Source organism: Ictidomys tridecemlineatus, chromosome 4 (genome assembly GCF_052094955.1).
Source record: "Ictidomys tridecemlineatus isolate mIctTri1 chromosome 4, mIctTri1.hap1, whole genome shotgun sequence".
In the NCBI taxonomy this organism is placed as follows: domain Eukaryota; kingdom Metazoa; phylum Chordata; class Mammalia; order Rodentia; family Sciuridae; genus Ictidomys; species Ictidomys tridecemlineatus.
In genome coordinates, this window is record NC_135480.1 from 209,831,360 (window position 1) to 209,846,680 (window position 15,321).

A 15,321-nucleotide genomic window follows, 5' to 3' on the forward strand; every position below is an offset into this window, starting at 1 on the left:
GCTTGGAGCTTTTTGGAGCTTTTTGCATTGGACTTCTGGACGCTACTGTTCCTGAGGTTCACGCAGGAGGTCTCAGTCTCTCCTCCTGTGGATGGTAAACAGGATGGCTTCAGACAGCTCAGGCACATTGTGCCCAGGGGTTCACCCTGGAATTGCGGTGTGGACAGTCTGCATGTTTTAGCCATTGTAAATAATGCAGTCAGGAACATGGGCCTAGCACTTCTTTGTCTGGACATATGTTCTCATTTCTCTTGAATAATGCCAAGGATTGATAGGTCACAGGAAGAAGATCTATTTGATTTGTATGTGTGTGTGTGGAGCTGGGGACTGAACTCAGGACCCTCTGCATGCAAGGCAAGTGCTCTACCACTGAGCCATATCCTCGCCCTTAACTTTTATTGATGTATGGACTTACTGAGTTGCCCAAGCTGGCCTGGAACTTGTGACCTTTTTGTCTGGGCCTCCTGGTTGCTGGGATGAAGGAGTGGTCTTCACATCCAGGTTTCAATCTGTTTCAATGCATCTGTGTCAGTCTCCCAGGGCTTCACAGGTTTCCACCAAAATTGCCTCCCAGAGATGCTGTGGAGCTCTGGGCGAGGGGCCTGTGGGGCAGGCCGTGGGGGACAGCGGCACTTACTGCCTCCCTCAGTAACTCAGCCTGAAGACTCCATGGGGGCCAGGGCTGGAGATCCATGGGGCACTTTCTTAGCACGCATGAGGCCCTGGGTCCGATCCTCAGCACCACATAAAAATAAATCAATAAAATAAATGCACGGTGTCCATCTACAACTAAAAAAAAAAAAAAGGCTCCACAGGTTTCTCTGGAGCTTGTGGGTGACCTTGCACAGCTTTTCTGAATGCAGAACGGTGCTGTGCAGAACACGTGGCACCCCAGACCCCCCTTCCCTGACGGCTCCTGAGGTAGACACTCATTCTTGAAAGTGTCCTTCATGGTCAGCAGTCTCCACCCTCTGGAGATGTTTTGCAGGGTCTGAAACATTCTGAAGTTGCTCAGAACCACACCTGACGAGTGTGCCCCGGTCCTCTGGTGACTGCAGAGTTCCCATGGGGTCTGTGCACCGAGCCACTCATTCACTGCGTCCTGAGGTCCACTGCATGCTTCCAACCCTGAGCTGACACCCAGATCCCGGGCCGTGGCAGGATGGGGCCAAGGACCCGGGAACTCTTCTCTGGATTTCTTGATATCTGCATTATAAAACTGTACATAGATAGAAAGCTAGTTTTAGAATATTTACAGGGTTGTACGATTCTTACTACAATCTGATTTTAGAATGTTTTTGTCACTTCAAAAAGACACCCTGGTGCAGGGGTTGTGGCTCAGTGGTAGAGCACTTGCCTGGCATGTGTGAGGCACTGGATTTCGTCTGAAGAAAATAAACAAATGAAATAAACATATTATGTTCATCTACAACTAATAAAATAAAATAAAATAAAATAAGGGAAGAAACCCTGTGTAGTGGGACTCGCTGCTGTCCCACTGCCCGGCTCCAGTCCAGGCAGCTTATGCATCTGGAATCCCACAGCCCTTGTCCTTTGTGCCCATTGGTCTAGTGATGGCCTCCCAGATGGTGTGTCCTTTTTGGCTCCTGTGATGAAGCTGTTGTGCACTCTCCATACTCTCTTCTGTGCACAGGTCCTAAGTTTCCCTTGGGCACATACATGGGCTTGTGGCTGCTGAGTCACATGCAATATCTATTTTAACATTTTAAGGAACTACCAAGCTGTCTCCTTCTCCTTCTCCTTCTTCTCCTTCTCCTTCTCCTCCTCCTCCTCCTCCTCCTCCTCCTCCTCCTCCTCCTCCTCCTCCTCCTCCTTCTTTCTCCTCCTTCTTTCTCCTCCTTCTTCTCCTCCTTCTTCTTCTTTGATGGGGGAGCAGTGCTGGGGATGGAACTCAGGGCCTCACACATGCCAGGTGAATGTTCTACCGCTGAGTCACATCCCCAACCTTTTATAAATTCTTATTTTAAGACAGAGTCTTGCTAAGTTGTCCAGGCTGACCTCAAACTTGAGATCTTCCTGTTCTCAGCCTCCCGAGTCTCTGGGGCCACAAGGCGTTTGCTGTGAATTCTCTTCAGTGGCTCTCTCGTGGCTTTGCACAGGTCTGGGGCTGTCACTGTGGCTGAGTCAGCCTGTTGCTAGGTGCCACTGGGCTGCCTGCATGTGGGCTGCTCAGGTGACTCGGGGCGTGAGTCTTTCCACGCTGCCCTCCACCAGTTCCAGAGAGGGTTCTCTTGCCTGTGGGTCTGCACCCTGGCACTCTCCCACCTGCTTTAGTTCTGATGAAATCCCTGAGCTGTGTGTGGGCACGCTCACGGCATGTTAGGTGCGAGCCTGGCTTCCTGGAACACGTCGGGGAGACTCGGCCCTGAGGGGACGCTGGACGGTGGTTTCCATTTCCCTTCCTGCACCCGTTTCTCTCTGGGGACCTTTCACAGCTCCTTTGTGCGTTCTGTTGGTGGACGTGGTTCATTCTCATTATTTTTACTATGGTGAGTGACCCTAAATGTTTTTGCAGCCTCTCTTTGGCACAAGAATTTGGGTTGAAATGGTTCCCCCAAATTATTAGGTTACATCTAACCCTCAGCACCTCAGAATGCAGCTTTATTTGGAGAAATGTGACAGGAGACAAAGCTGAACGGTGCGTGTCAGGATGGCCTAAGATGAGGGCGCAGCGAGGCTGTGTCCTCACAGGAAGAGCAGGCGTGGGCCAGACAGACGGACAGCAGGACAGGGTGGAGACGGGGCGCAGATGGGCCGCAGGCCGCCCATGTCCTCCTGCTCCAGGCTGTGGCGCACTGAGGTCCTGCTGTCTCACCACCTGTGGGTGGCACTCTGTGGACAGCTGGTGACCCACACAGGAACAGGCACTGGACAGGAATTCTGGTCCAGCTCAGCCCAGTGGCCAGTTTTGCCAAGAGGCTGCTCCCACCCAGGGCTGCTGGGGGCCTCTGCTCCACCTCCTCGCCAGCACCACCCTTTGAATTTGTGTGTCCTGGATGGACTTTTTTTTTTTTTTTTTTTTTAGAGAGAGAGAGAGAGAGAATTTTTAATATTTATTTATTTATTTTTTTAGTTCTCGGCGGACACAACATCTTTGTTGGTATGTGGTGCTGAGGATCGAACCCGGGCCGCACGCATGCCAGGCGAGCGCGCTACCGCTTGAGCCACATCCCCAGCCCCTGGATGGACTTTTGTGAGGTGTCTATTCAAGTGTCTTGTCCATTTTGAATGAGGTTGTCTACCTTACCTCGGTTGGGGCAGGTACTGGAGACTGAACCCAGGAGCACACACACCCAACCTTTCTATCTTTTTTTTTTCTTTTTGTACCAGGCACTGAACCTATGGCCACACCCTCAGCCCTATTTTGTATTTTATTTAGAGATAGAGTCTCACTGAGTTGCTTAGCGCTTCCCCCCCCCCCCCCCCCCCCCCCCCCCCCCCCGTTGCTGAGGCTGGCTTTGAACTCGAGATCCTCCTGCCTCAGCCTCCTGAGCCACTGGGATTACAGGCGTGGGCCACTGCCCTCAGCTTCTATTTTTTTTAAATTCAAATTTTAGTTTTTTGTAGTTGTGAATGGACAGCATGCCTTTATTTTGTTTATTTTTTGTATATGGTCCTAAGGATTGAATCCAGTGTCTTGTGGATGCTAGGCAAGCACTCTGCCACTGAGCCCCAGTCCCAGCCCCAGAACCCTTTCTATTTTGAAACAGGGTCTGGATAACTTTCCAGGCAAGCCTCAAACTTGCAATCCTCCTGCCTCAGCCTCCTGAGTCGCTGGGATCTTCCATGCTGTGGCTCACTTCCCTGCCTCCTATGTTTTTTCTTGTTGTTTTGTTTTGTAGTGGGGATTGAACCCCGGGGTGCTTAACCTGGGCCACATCTCAACCCTTTTATTTTTTCTTATTTTGAGAAGGATGTTGTTAAATTGCTTAGGGCCTCACTTGTGATCCTCCTGCCTCAGCCTCTGGAGTACTGGGATGATAGTCTTATGCCACTGTACGCAGCCCTGATGGTTGTTTTGATGAGCAGGAAATCTCAATTTTATCTGTTTATTTTTTTAAAATAGTTTTTTAGTTTTAGATGGACACAATACCTTTATTTATTTTTACGTGGTGCTGAGGATCGAACCCAGGGCCTCACACGTGCAAGGCACATGCTCTACCACTGAGCCATAACCCCAGCCCCAGGAAAATCTCGATTTTAATGTGTTCTTATCTTTTCCCTTATATCTCTTGCTTTTTGTACCCTATTTAAGAGATCTCTCCTGGGCATGGTGGTGCACACCTGTGATCCTTGGGAGGCCAAGGCAGGAGGATTGCAAGTTTGAGGCCAGCCTGGACACCTTAATTAATGAATTATTTCAGTGCTAGGACCTGAACCCAGGGCCACTTACGATGAGCCAGTGCAGTGGCAGTCAGCTTTTCTTTGCTAGGACCAAAATACTCAAGAATTACTCTTTAGAGGAGGATGAGCTCATTTTGGCTCATGGTTTCATGGTTTGGTCAGTGGTCCACTGACTCCACGGCTCTGGGCAAAGAAGGTGGAGGGTGTGATGCCGCCAGGAAGCATGCCCCCAGTGCCCACAATCTCCAGCCACGGCCCACTGCCCTGTCCATTGCTGGGCTGACAAGGTCACAGCTCTCAGTGCAGCGTCTCACCCTGGACCTTCCTGTGCAGCACAGGAACTGCTTGGGCCGCCTCTAATCCAAACCATACACACCCTCAGCCCCACCCTGCCCTTTTGTTTTTGGAAGCACGGTCTGCCTTGAATTTGCAATCCTTGTGCCTCAGGCTCAGGAGTCACTGGGATGACAGGGGTGCCCACTGCTCAAAATAAAATTTGAGAGGCTGGGGTAGTGGCTCAGGGGTGGAGCACTTGCCCAGCATGTGTGAGGCACTGGGTTCAATTCCTAGCACCACATATGAATAAATAAAATTTGAGATGGCTGAGCTGTAGTTCAGCGGTAGAGTGCTTTCCTAGCAGGAGGCCCTGGGCTTGTGCCCATGGGGGATCCCTTCCGACCTCGGAGGGCCTAGAGACATGGCTCCTTTTGTGCTGTGGCTTGCACAGCGAGGTCCCCAGGACTGAGGGGGCTGTCCAGCTGTTCCCTAGCAATGCTGCCACCAGCCAGGTTCCCTGTGCATTCGAGTCTGAGGAGTTCTCCTGGCCTGTGTGTCGTCCTGTGTCCCAGGCCTGAGCCTGCAGCCCTGCAGCAAGCCTGTGTCCTGCACAGCAAGCTGGCCCCTGCTCTTCCTGTTCTTGGTCTTTGCATTTCAAAACAGGTTGATAGTCATCTGGATACATCTTCCCAAAATGGTGAGGATTTTTTTAATCCAGGGTGCTTCACCACTGGGCTACATCCCCAGCTCCCCCTCCTTTTTTATTAATTTATTTTTGAGGCAGGATTTCACTAAGTTGTCCAGGCTGAACCTTCTAACCTCCTGCTTCAGCTTCCTGAAGAGCTGGGGTTACAGGCATGGCCCCAGAGCCTATGCCACTGCGCCAGGCTCTCCTTTTACACCCTCATTAGGCTGGGCTCACAGCACAGAACAGACTGTGTCCCAGCCCTTCCTTGCAGTAAGGTGGTCAGATGACCCAGTTCCAGCCAATGGGATATTAGCAGATGTGCAAGAACGACTTCTAGGAAGTGTCGGGGAAGGAGAGGACCTCCCTTTTCTGCTGGCTGGAAGGTCGACTTGTTTAAAAGATATTTTATTTGAGGTTAAATTCACATACAAGTGACCATTTCAAATGTGTAACTTAGGTACATTTACAATGTGGTGTTGGAATTGTCTCCTTTTCTTGTTTCCAATCTTATTCTTTTTTTATTTGTTCTCTCTAGTTGTACATGACAACAGAGTGCTTTTCAATTCATCATACACAAAATGGAGTGCAACATTTCAATTCATGATTTGAAACACACTATTCATGCAATCATACATGTACCTTCGGTAATGATGTCCACCTCATTCCACCATCTTTCCTACCCCCATAAACCCTCCCCTTTGCCAAATCCAGAGTTCCTCCATTCTTCCCATGCCCCTCTATCATAGATCATCATCCACTAATCAGAGAAAACATTTCGCCTTTAGATTTTTAGGGTTGTCTTATTTTGCTTAACATGATATTCTCTAATTCCATCCATTTACTGCAAATGCCATGATTTTATTTTCTTTTATGCTGAGTAATATTTCATTCTGTATATAAATAACATTTTCTTTACCCATTTATCTATTGGTGGGCATCTAGGTTGGTTCCACAGTTTAGCTGTTGTGAATTCAGCTGCTATAAACATTGGTGTGGCTATAACTATAGTATGCTGATTTTTAAGTCCTTTGAGTACAGACCAAGGGATGAGAGAGCCAGATCAAATGGTGGTTCCATTTCAAGTTTTTTTGAGGTATATCCACATTGTTTTCCAAAGTGGTTGCACCAAGTTTCAATCCCACCAGAAATATAGGAATATGTGGTGCAACTTTTCCCCAAAATCTTCTCCAAAACTTGTTATTGCTTGTATTCTTGATAACTGCCATTCTGACTGGGGTGAGATGGAATCCTACAGTAGTTTTGATTTGCATTTTTCTAATTACTAGAGATGTTGAACACTTTTTTATATTTTTGTTGGTCACTTGTATATCTTCTTCTGAAGATACTGCTGCTTTTGAACTTTGTCTTATCCTTTTAGAAAGTTTATGGAATGCTTTGGGTTTGGTTCCTGTGGGGATTCTTCCCCACATGCTAAGAGATGGCACCGGGTACCCAGTGAGGGATTTCACAGACCTGTGGGTCTTATAACTGGAGGACATACACTAGTTATAAACCAGGTCTCCTGGCTCTGTCCCTGGGCAGGCAAGACTTTGAACAAAGAGCTCTTTTCTTGCACACCTGGCACGGCCATATGCACCAGAATGGAGTGGGGCTGGTGCTGAGATGGCAGTACCAGCCACCATGGGACATGGGAGCCTCCCTAGCCCACTGAGTTCCAGGCTCCATGGGTGACCTGGTAGCATCCTGCAACTTGTCCCTGGGGTCCTGAGGGATGTGGTCTGTGTCCTCTTCCCATCTGAAGTGTGACACATGGTGGCATGTCCCAGGGCTGCGATAAACACTGCCCTGCTCACTGTCCTTCTCTGGCACCCTGGGCCCTGGAACATCCTCCTCCCCCATCTGATCAGGCAAACACACACCCTGGCCACCTTCTCCAGGCCTGGCTTGGGTTCTTTGGTTCCACACACCTGCTGCCTCCTTTGAAATCTGCTGGGCACCTGTCACTGCCCATCTGTTGATACACCTGGGCTGAGAGGACCTCTAAGTACAGCATCCCTTCCACCAAGTGTCCCCAGTTTTGGTCCATTTGCCCACTCCATGCCGCACAAAGGGGCAGTGTCCAGACCTGCTTGGCCCTGTGGCTACCGGACTTGGCCCTGTGGCATGTGCTTTCCGGTTTTCCCTCTGGACTCCTTTGACACAGGACACTGCCAGCTCCTATGGCAGCGTCCGAGTGCCGCACAGAGCTGGTCTCGCTGGTCTTGGCCGCCGCAATCAGTGAACGAGCCCTCTGGCCCTGCCGGGGGTGTGTGGCCCTAGCCCTAGCGCAGGCTGGTCACCTGCGGGGCTGCCGGACCCACGTAACCGGCGCTCCACTCCACCGGCCCCTGCTCCTTGGTGCTCGCAGCGCTCCAGCCAAATCCCTGCATCTGTCCTCCCAGCGGAGGCGGCCGGGGTCCAGCTCAGCTGTGAGCAGCTCCAGGCCCGTGAGGGTGGTTTTGGCCTTGGTTCAAGACTCCGGTCCACAGTGCGGGGGGGCAGGCCGGGTGGGCGCAGAGGGGTCCTTTTCCTTGTGGGTCTGGGTGCAGTGAGGGTCACGGCCACATGGTGGCAGCACAGCTGCGCCGGGTCCCTCCCGGCCCGACGGCCCCGACTACCACAGCCACCTTCCCATTGCTCGGCGATCCTTGGTCGCCAGAGGGTGGGCAGGTCCCGGACAGGCTGAGGGGTTCCGGGATTGTGCGCCCCGCCCCATCCCTTGGGGTCGGACCCTGGCGCCCCTTCCTCTGCGTCCACGCGCTCCTGCGCCTGGTGGCGGGAGGGTCCCTATCTCCTGCTCAGATGGCTCGATTCGCAGTCTTGCGGGGACCAAGGTGCTCAGGCGGCCCCCGACAGCTCTTGCCCCATCCGCGCGGGGCGTCCTCGAGCCCCTCGCCCTGCAGCGTCAGGCGGGTTCTCCAGAGGAGCCGCCAGTCCCAGGCCGTGACCCCGAGCAGACGACAGCTGGGCTCTACCCTCGCGTCGCGCGGGGCAAGTGGGTGTTGGGCCGGCGGCTGGCTGCCCTGGGCCAGGGCGCTGCCCCTCGCGGACCGTGCGCTCGGCGGGGGCGCCGCGCCTGGCCCCGCCTGGCGCGATTGGCCGAAGGGCCCGGCGGGCTTTGAATGCAAAGACCGGCCTTTGTGAAAGCCCGCCCCACCCGGCGGAGCCCCCGCCCCGCCCCCGCGCCGCCGCCGTCCCCCGCCCGCCTCATTAGCATAGCAGCTGCTCGCCGAGCGGGACCGCGCTCTGGAGAGGGCAGAGGCCTCGAGGATGAATGGGGCCACGGCTTTGGAAGGGGCGGGAGAAGAAAGACCGACAGACGGACTCGCGGAGGGACGGTCGGAAGGACGGCCGAACAGAAGAATACGCCACGCGGGGGGCTGGGGCAGTGGCCGGGCGGGCGGGGCGGAGTGTGCGGGAGGGGGGCGGCCTCCCCGGACCCCGAGCCCCAGGAGGGTCTCGCTGGAGGCCTCGGAAGGAGCAGTTGCGGAGGTTCCCAGACCTCCGACGGCCTCTTCTGTGGCCTGCGCCCTCACACTGCGGCCTGTGGCTTTGTTTCCCAGCTGTTCCGGCGCGGGGCCTCCTTTTCCGACCTTCAAGACTGGTGGACGCCGCCTCCTCCTCTTTGCAGGCTCCAGGCAGCACCGGGAGGCAGCTGGCCCTCCCCAGGTCACAGGGCTGCTGTCCCTGTGTTCTTCTGCACACCCCTCTATCCCTCCTGTGCTGAGCTACAGGCCTTTGGGAACAGACTGACCCCGGGCAGCCCCTTCCCTCTCTTCTTCCTCCCTGGCTTCCAAATCCGGTCCTCTCTCCTTGGGCACCACTTTCTAGCTGACCATCTTTCTCTATTTCCAACTGTGTTTCCTGCGTGCTGTCAGGGTCAGATCACAGGCAGACAGGAGCCCATGGCCCTGCTGCAAAGTCTAGTGGGGCAGGCCCTGCTCTCACTAGTTTAGTGGGCCTCCTCTCTCCCTATGAGGGTTTCCCAGCAGCCCACGCCCAGCCTGCAGCACTACCTCCCCTGGGTCTGCTCAGTGCCTGGGGCACCCCCACTAGCCTGCACAGGCACTCTTCAGGTCTGGAGGCTGGGCAGCTGTGCCTTCTTTTTCACCCTGGCCACCAGAGACCGGCATAGGAGGGGGGTGGGGCCTTCCCAAAGACTCCATTGGTCAATACCTGCCAACACCCACCAGAACGGAGGCAGTCCACTATTGGCTGGGCACCCAGGCCCTGGAAGGACAGTCTGCCCCAGACACACCAGTCAGAGACACACAGCAGCTTAAATCTTATGCCCATTAGCAGGGACTCCCCCTTTGTCCCCACCTCAAGCACCCTGTCCCCTCCCAGTAGTCACACTTTGGGCCACAATTGCTCAGGCAGTCCCTCTTCAGAGTTACTCATTCTGGAAAGTGCTGCCCAGGGTCCCTTTCTAAGACAAGAGGGCTCCTGTGAAGGAGTCTCCTGTGTCTCATCCCCTGCCCAGTTCCTCAATTCCCAGGGTTGGCTGCAAGCAAACCTCAGGAGAAAGGAAGTTCCACCAAGGCTCTACCCCTGAGTCCCCTCTCCAGGGGCCTGGTGTCTGTGCCTAAGAGAGACTGTCTTCCCAGGGGGCAGCATGGAGACTTCTCAGTCAAAAGTGTCCCTTAAGGGAACTGGAAACATTCCCTTGGGGTGGCGGCTCTGTGCCCAGGAGGCACTAGTGCCTCTCTGGAGTGGGGCAATTCAAGGGTGTTGCAGGATAGTGGACACTGGGCCCTGTCCAGTGATGGCATCTTCTTCCAAGGTCTTTCTGCCCTATGTGAAATCAGTCCCTGGTGGGGCAAAGGGGTGTAGAGTGAAGCCATGGCCCAGCACACCCTTGGGTGCCCGAGCAATTCTCAGGCTTGGCTCATTCTCCAGATGCCCAGTAGCATCCAATTTTTTGTGGGGATTCTCCCGTGGCAGGTTGGGCAGCTGCCAGCTGGCCCGGGGCAGAACTTCCCAAGGCCTGGCTTGGTGGGGTGCTGGGCTGGTGGGTACCCTTCCCTCTCCATACAGCTCATTAGCATCACATAGTCCACTCACCTCCACAGACAGTGTAGCCACTGTCCCAGGCCAATGCTGGGTGGCCAGAAATGCCTACTCAACCAAAAGAAAATGCATCTGCAAGGTCTTCAAGGGTAGGAGCACGACCCTAACAGGGACTGGCATGGGTGCCAGCCTGGGGAGGGCAGCTGCCACCCTGTGCAGGGGTCTGAGAGTATCTGGAGACAGCTCCATCTCCTAACACTCAGAACAGTCTGGCAGTGAGACTTCCCCTGCCCTTTCTCCAGGGTCTCCTCTTTGCAAGCTGCTGTTGCTGGAGGGTGGGGGGTCTCCCCGCAGGGCCCCAGGGCATATTGGGATGGGGTGAAAGTCTCTCTCCTCCTGCACACCTGGGGACCCCCAGGCCCCAAACTTGCTCCCAGAGGATGACCCAGGTCTCTCTACCTGGGAAGCACAGCAAACACACCTCAGGAGTGAGCAGCCATAATGTCCCCCCAAATCTAAGACTCCTGTGTGCATCTGGCAAGGAGGGAAGAAGGGTCGGTCCCTTCCAAGAGCTTAGCTCTCAGGCTGGGTGGCAGGCAGGTCTTTCTGGGATCTCGGCAGCCTTGCCACAGAGCTCCAGTGCCCTCAAGGTGGCTGGAAGGGGGGCAGCCCTGGGCCCTCACGAGTCCTGTGTGGCCGGCTTGGATTTGGCTGTTGAGTGGGGCTGGACAGTCGTTTTCCAGGAGCCGACTTTAGGTGATGGCAAACAGTGAGCCCTGCTGACTTCATCCCAGAAGGGGGCGTCTTACACTGGCCAAGAACAAGAAACAACAAACTCATTTTTTTTTAATATAAAAAGATCAATGAAAAATTTATTTATAAATTTTTCATGCTGGGCTACAAGTCTATATCGTACACTCAGGATGTGCTGCAGACTCTGTCCAGTTGGAAGTGATCAAACCCGGGCCCATAGCAGCTCCAACATAAGCCTAGGAGTCTTAACATTAATTAACATAATTAAAAAGGCATTTGCATGTAGAAAAAATATACAGAACTCCTTTTGGAGTAATCTGTGCTTGTTTCAATGTCTGCTTATTTCACTGACATTATCAACATATTCTTCTCACACGTTCCTTAAAAAGCCGAAGAGGCCGCACGTGACCAGCCAGCACAAAGGGCCTCCACCCACCTGTGTCCTCAAGTGCTCCCCATTTTTGCACGCAGGGTCAGCAGCACTTCTACAAGGGGAAACCTCATTTAAATTTGAATAATTCAGCCTCCCTTTTATTTCCCAGGATCAAAACAAGGGGTATGGGGTTGCATAGAAAATCGGAACCACAGAAACCAGGAAGGCTCCTTTCGCGACTGCTAGCGACGCTCTAGCGCCTCTGCCGTCCCGTCCTCGGCGCAGCCCCTCCCCCACGGCAGATCCTCGGATCCCAAGTGGGTCCTCGAGCCGGGGAGGCCGAGGAAGGGCTCAGGGGCCCTTCCACTCAGCAACAGCACGAGAGATTCACAGTCTTATAGGCATTTTATAAAAATATAAATATGGGTACACTGTTGCCTTCACAACGCTGGATACAACGCCCTTTAAAATTGGGTTTAAAACCAAGATTCAAAACATACACCTAAAACTTGGCTTAAAATATGTTAATAGTTTATATTGTCATAAATGTTATGACATTTAATCGCGGCAAATCCATTTACTTTTTTAAAAAAGTGTGCAACCGACAGTTAACTATAATAGAACTCACGAGTAAGGGTAACGACGGCTCCTACCCCCACATCCCTGCCCCGCGAGCACCAGCGAGCTTCCAGGCCCCTTAGGAGACTTTGCAAAACCAGCCGGTTTGCGAGATGGTGGCCTTGGGCTTCCAAAACTCACTCGGGATGCAGGGAGAGGGAGGAGGAGAGGGAGAGAAGAGGAGGCAGGAGCGACAGGGGGTTGGGGCAGGGGAGGGAAGAGCAAAGGGGAAACCGTCGGGCTAGGCGGTATTTTCAGTGCAACCAAGAAATGGTAGACTCAAGTTTTTAGTTTTAAGACTAGAAAAAAATGCATCTTTCCCCCATGACCACATTGACCACGCATAATATTTTCCAAACAAAAATCAGGCGCACAAACTTCACCCACAAATATACACACACTTGATAAATAGTTTGGGGCACCAGGGACAGCGAACATCTCCTTTGTGGCGCGCGGTAACTGCTCTGCGGCCCTACGGGATGGCGGGTCCCGTGGGCGGCGATGGGCGCCCGAGTCCGCCGCGCCCCCGCCGCGCGCCTTTCAGCTTCGGGAGAAAGCCTTCTGAGCCGAGGATCCGGTATCTCGGGATTCCGAACTCACTGGTTGTGAGACTCAAATTTCAAAAGGGGCTGGCGCCTGCGCCCCGCCCCCACCCGCGAGGCGGCAGGCGGGGACCGTGGGAAGGCGCTTGGACCGGGCCGGGCAGCCAGGCACCACCGAGGGGAGGCGCTGGCCGGCGGGGCGGCGGGCCCCGGGGCCGCGGACGCGCACTCTGTCCTCGTCGTGGCTGCGGGCGCCAAGGGCTGGGCTGCCGGCGGGCCTGCGACCCTAGTGTACACCGAGGTAGATGGCTGGAAGGTACAGCAGAGATGACGCGGGCGCGGGCTGGAGGGGTTCAGGGTCCGGGCGGGCATCACCGGCCGCTGGCCGCATACTTGGCCTTAGTGATGAGATAAAGCACGATGTCCTGGTGGCCGCCAAAGGCGGCGATGTGCAGCGCGCTCCAGCCGTCGCGGTTGGCCAGGCGTATGTCGGCGCCGAACTTGACCAGCAGCTTCACCAGCTCCAGGTTGCCGTCGATGACCGACTGGTGCAACGCTGTCTGGCCTTCGGGACCGAACGAGTTCACGTTGAACTCGCAGTTGGTCATGTTCTGCAGCAGTGACTGCAGCTCCTGCGTGTTGCCCTTGCGCACCGCTTCCTGGAAGATGCGCTGCGTCTGTGGCGCCGAGCAGGTGGACAGCTCCGCCTGGCTCATGCTGCCGCCGGGCGCCGGCCGCGCGCCGGGCCGGGGCTCAGCTCGGGCGGCGGCTGCGGCGCAGGCCCCCGCTTGTCTCGGGGCGTGTCTCGGGACGCGCCTCGGCGCATGGAGGGCGCAGCGCCCCCGGGCCCCGCACGCCGCCCCTGCGCGCTCCAGGCGCTCGGGGCCGCGGGCCGCCGCCGCGGGGCCCCCGCCGCATCCAGCCGCGCCCGGGCTGGCGGGTGACGGGGGCGGTCGCTGCGCTTGCGGGGGCCGGGCGAGGTCGGGCCCGGCAACACGCGTGGTCCCAGTCCTTGCAACGCACGCGGTCCCAGTCCCTGCTGGGCTCAACTGCGCTCCCACACAGTTCCCACTCGTGTCCTCCCGCGCCGCGGCTCTCACTCACCGGCGGCGCCCGGGAGCCTTTTACAGTCCTTATATTTGCATAACAATGGCTCCATGACGCGCGAGCCGGCGGGCCGGCTATTGGGCCATTGCACGTGAGGGCGGGGCGTGGGCGATGCCGGGGGCGTGTCCCGGCGCGGTGTATTCCGCGGCAGGGGGCGCTGGTCGCTGGAGGCGCGAGTCTGGGAAGCCAGGTGGCCGCGGGGCGCCCACTCCGACGCTGCTACCGCCTGGATCCGCTCACCCTGCGCCTCCTCCTCCCTCCGTCGTCGATCTGCCCACTCCAGCCCCTCCAGCCACCCAGGAAATTCTGAGCTCCCTGCTCAGTCGAATGCTGGTGACGGCCACTCCACGAAGGGCGCCAGCTTGTGGCCCTCCACTACACTGGTCCTTCCAGCGCAAGGGCAGCTTCCCCCAGAGGCACGCCCAGTCTGTTTGGCTTCATCACATTGACAAGAGGAGCCCCAAGCCCGCAGACATCCCGGGAAGGGGTTCCACTCTCCTCTCCAGATAAAGCCTGGGCGGTGGGGGCGGGGTCAGGTTCTCAGTGGAAGGCTGTCTTTGGACCGCAGTACTGGCCTCTTTGCTGCCCAGCCCCTGTCTGCATGTAGGAGGCACAGAGATCTGGCCAAATGGGCAGTCCCAGGTAAGGCACTCAAGATTGCCTTGCAAAGGAATTCTGAAATTACTCTCTCCAAACTGTAAAGCCAACTGATTTTTTATTGACTAGCTCTAACTGACCTAGAGGTGCTAGCCAGGGATGCAGCACTGCCACATTTCCTCATTAGGGTTTTCAGTTTACAGCTCTGCTGTGGTCTCTGGGAATTAAGGAGGAATCATTCTCAGATTCTCAGACTTGCAAAGCAGGAGGCTGGGGCACGCTGGGGCTTGAATTCCTTCTGAGGCCAGGCCAGGAATTCTTTGTTTTTGGTGGGGGTGGGGGGGCACTGGGGATTGAGCCCAGGGGCTCTTTACTACTGAGCTAAAGCCTCAGCCCTTGCTAAAGTCTTGCTAAGTTGCTGAGGGTCTCACTAACATTCTGAGGCTGGCCTCAAACTTTTGATCCTCTTGCCTTCACCTCCAGCAACTAGGATTATAGGCCAGCAGGCTGTGCCCAGATTAGAGCAGGAATTCTAAACAGGCAGCTCTGGGCCTCTCCAGGAGAGCTGCAGGGCTCTCCTAGGTGTCTGCCCAAGTATCTGGCTACTCACATAGGTGTGTCCCCACCTTATTCTGTCTTCTGGGGATGGTCACAGCCAAAGTAGGAAGAGAAACTGGGCAAGTGCCCATCTCTGTCAGACTACTCTCAGGCCTGACCCTGGCAGATTTGACAGGGTCTTCTTGGTGGCCTCGGGACCTGAATCCCTCAAGTGCACAACTTAGGACAGCTCTGGTTCTCCTGAGGTCCCTGGTCCTTCTGGCTCTGCTCCCCTGATGTTGCCCACCGGGCCTCTGCATTTTTACCAAGAGCTCTTGAGGTGAGAGGGACAGTGCAGGTTCTCTGCACTGTGCAGGTAGCAACATCAAGGTTCAGGTGGGGACGCTGTCTCTAGCTAGCATCTTGGTTTCCCAAGGAAGGCGGCTGCCTTGTAG

General features: G+C 55.2%; 1 protein-coding gene across 1 annotated transcript; it reads right to left on the minus strand.

The window, feature by feature from the left end:
- Nucleotides 1-11,851: 11,851 nt before the first annotated feature.
- Nucleotides 11,852-13,722, minus strand: Nrarp (NOTCH regulated ankyrin repeat protein). Its single transcript, XM_005336876.5, has one exon. It carries the CDS (start codon nucleotides 13,339-13,341, stop codon nucleotides 12,997-12,999), a length of 345 nt encoding a protein of 114 aa, XP_005336933.1. The 5' UTR covers nucleotides 13,342-13,722; the 3' UTR covers nucleotides 11,852-12,996.
- Between the last annotated feature and the right edge of the window lie 1,599 nt (nucleotides 13,723-15,321).

Bases quoted from the DNA above. Each gene is read 5' to 3' on its own strand.
- Nrarp (XM_005336876.5), bottom strand. From the start codon at position 13,341: ATGAGCCAGGCGGAGCTGTCCACCTGCTCGGCGCCACAGACGCAGCGC.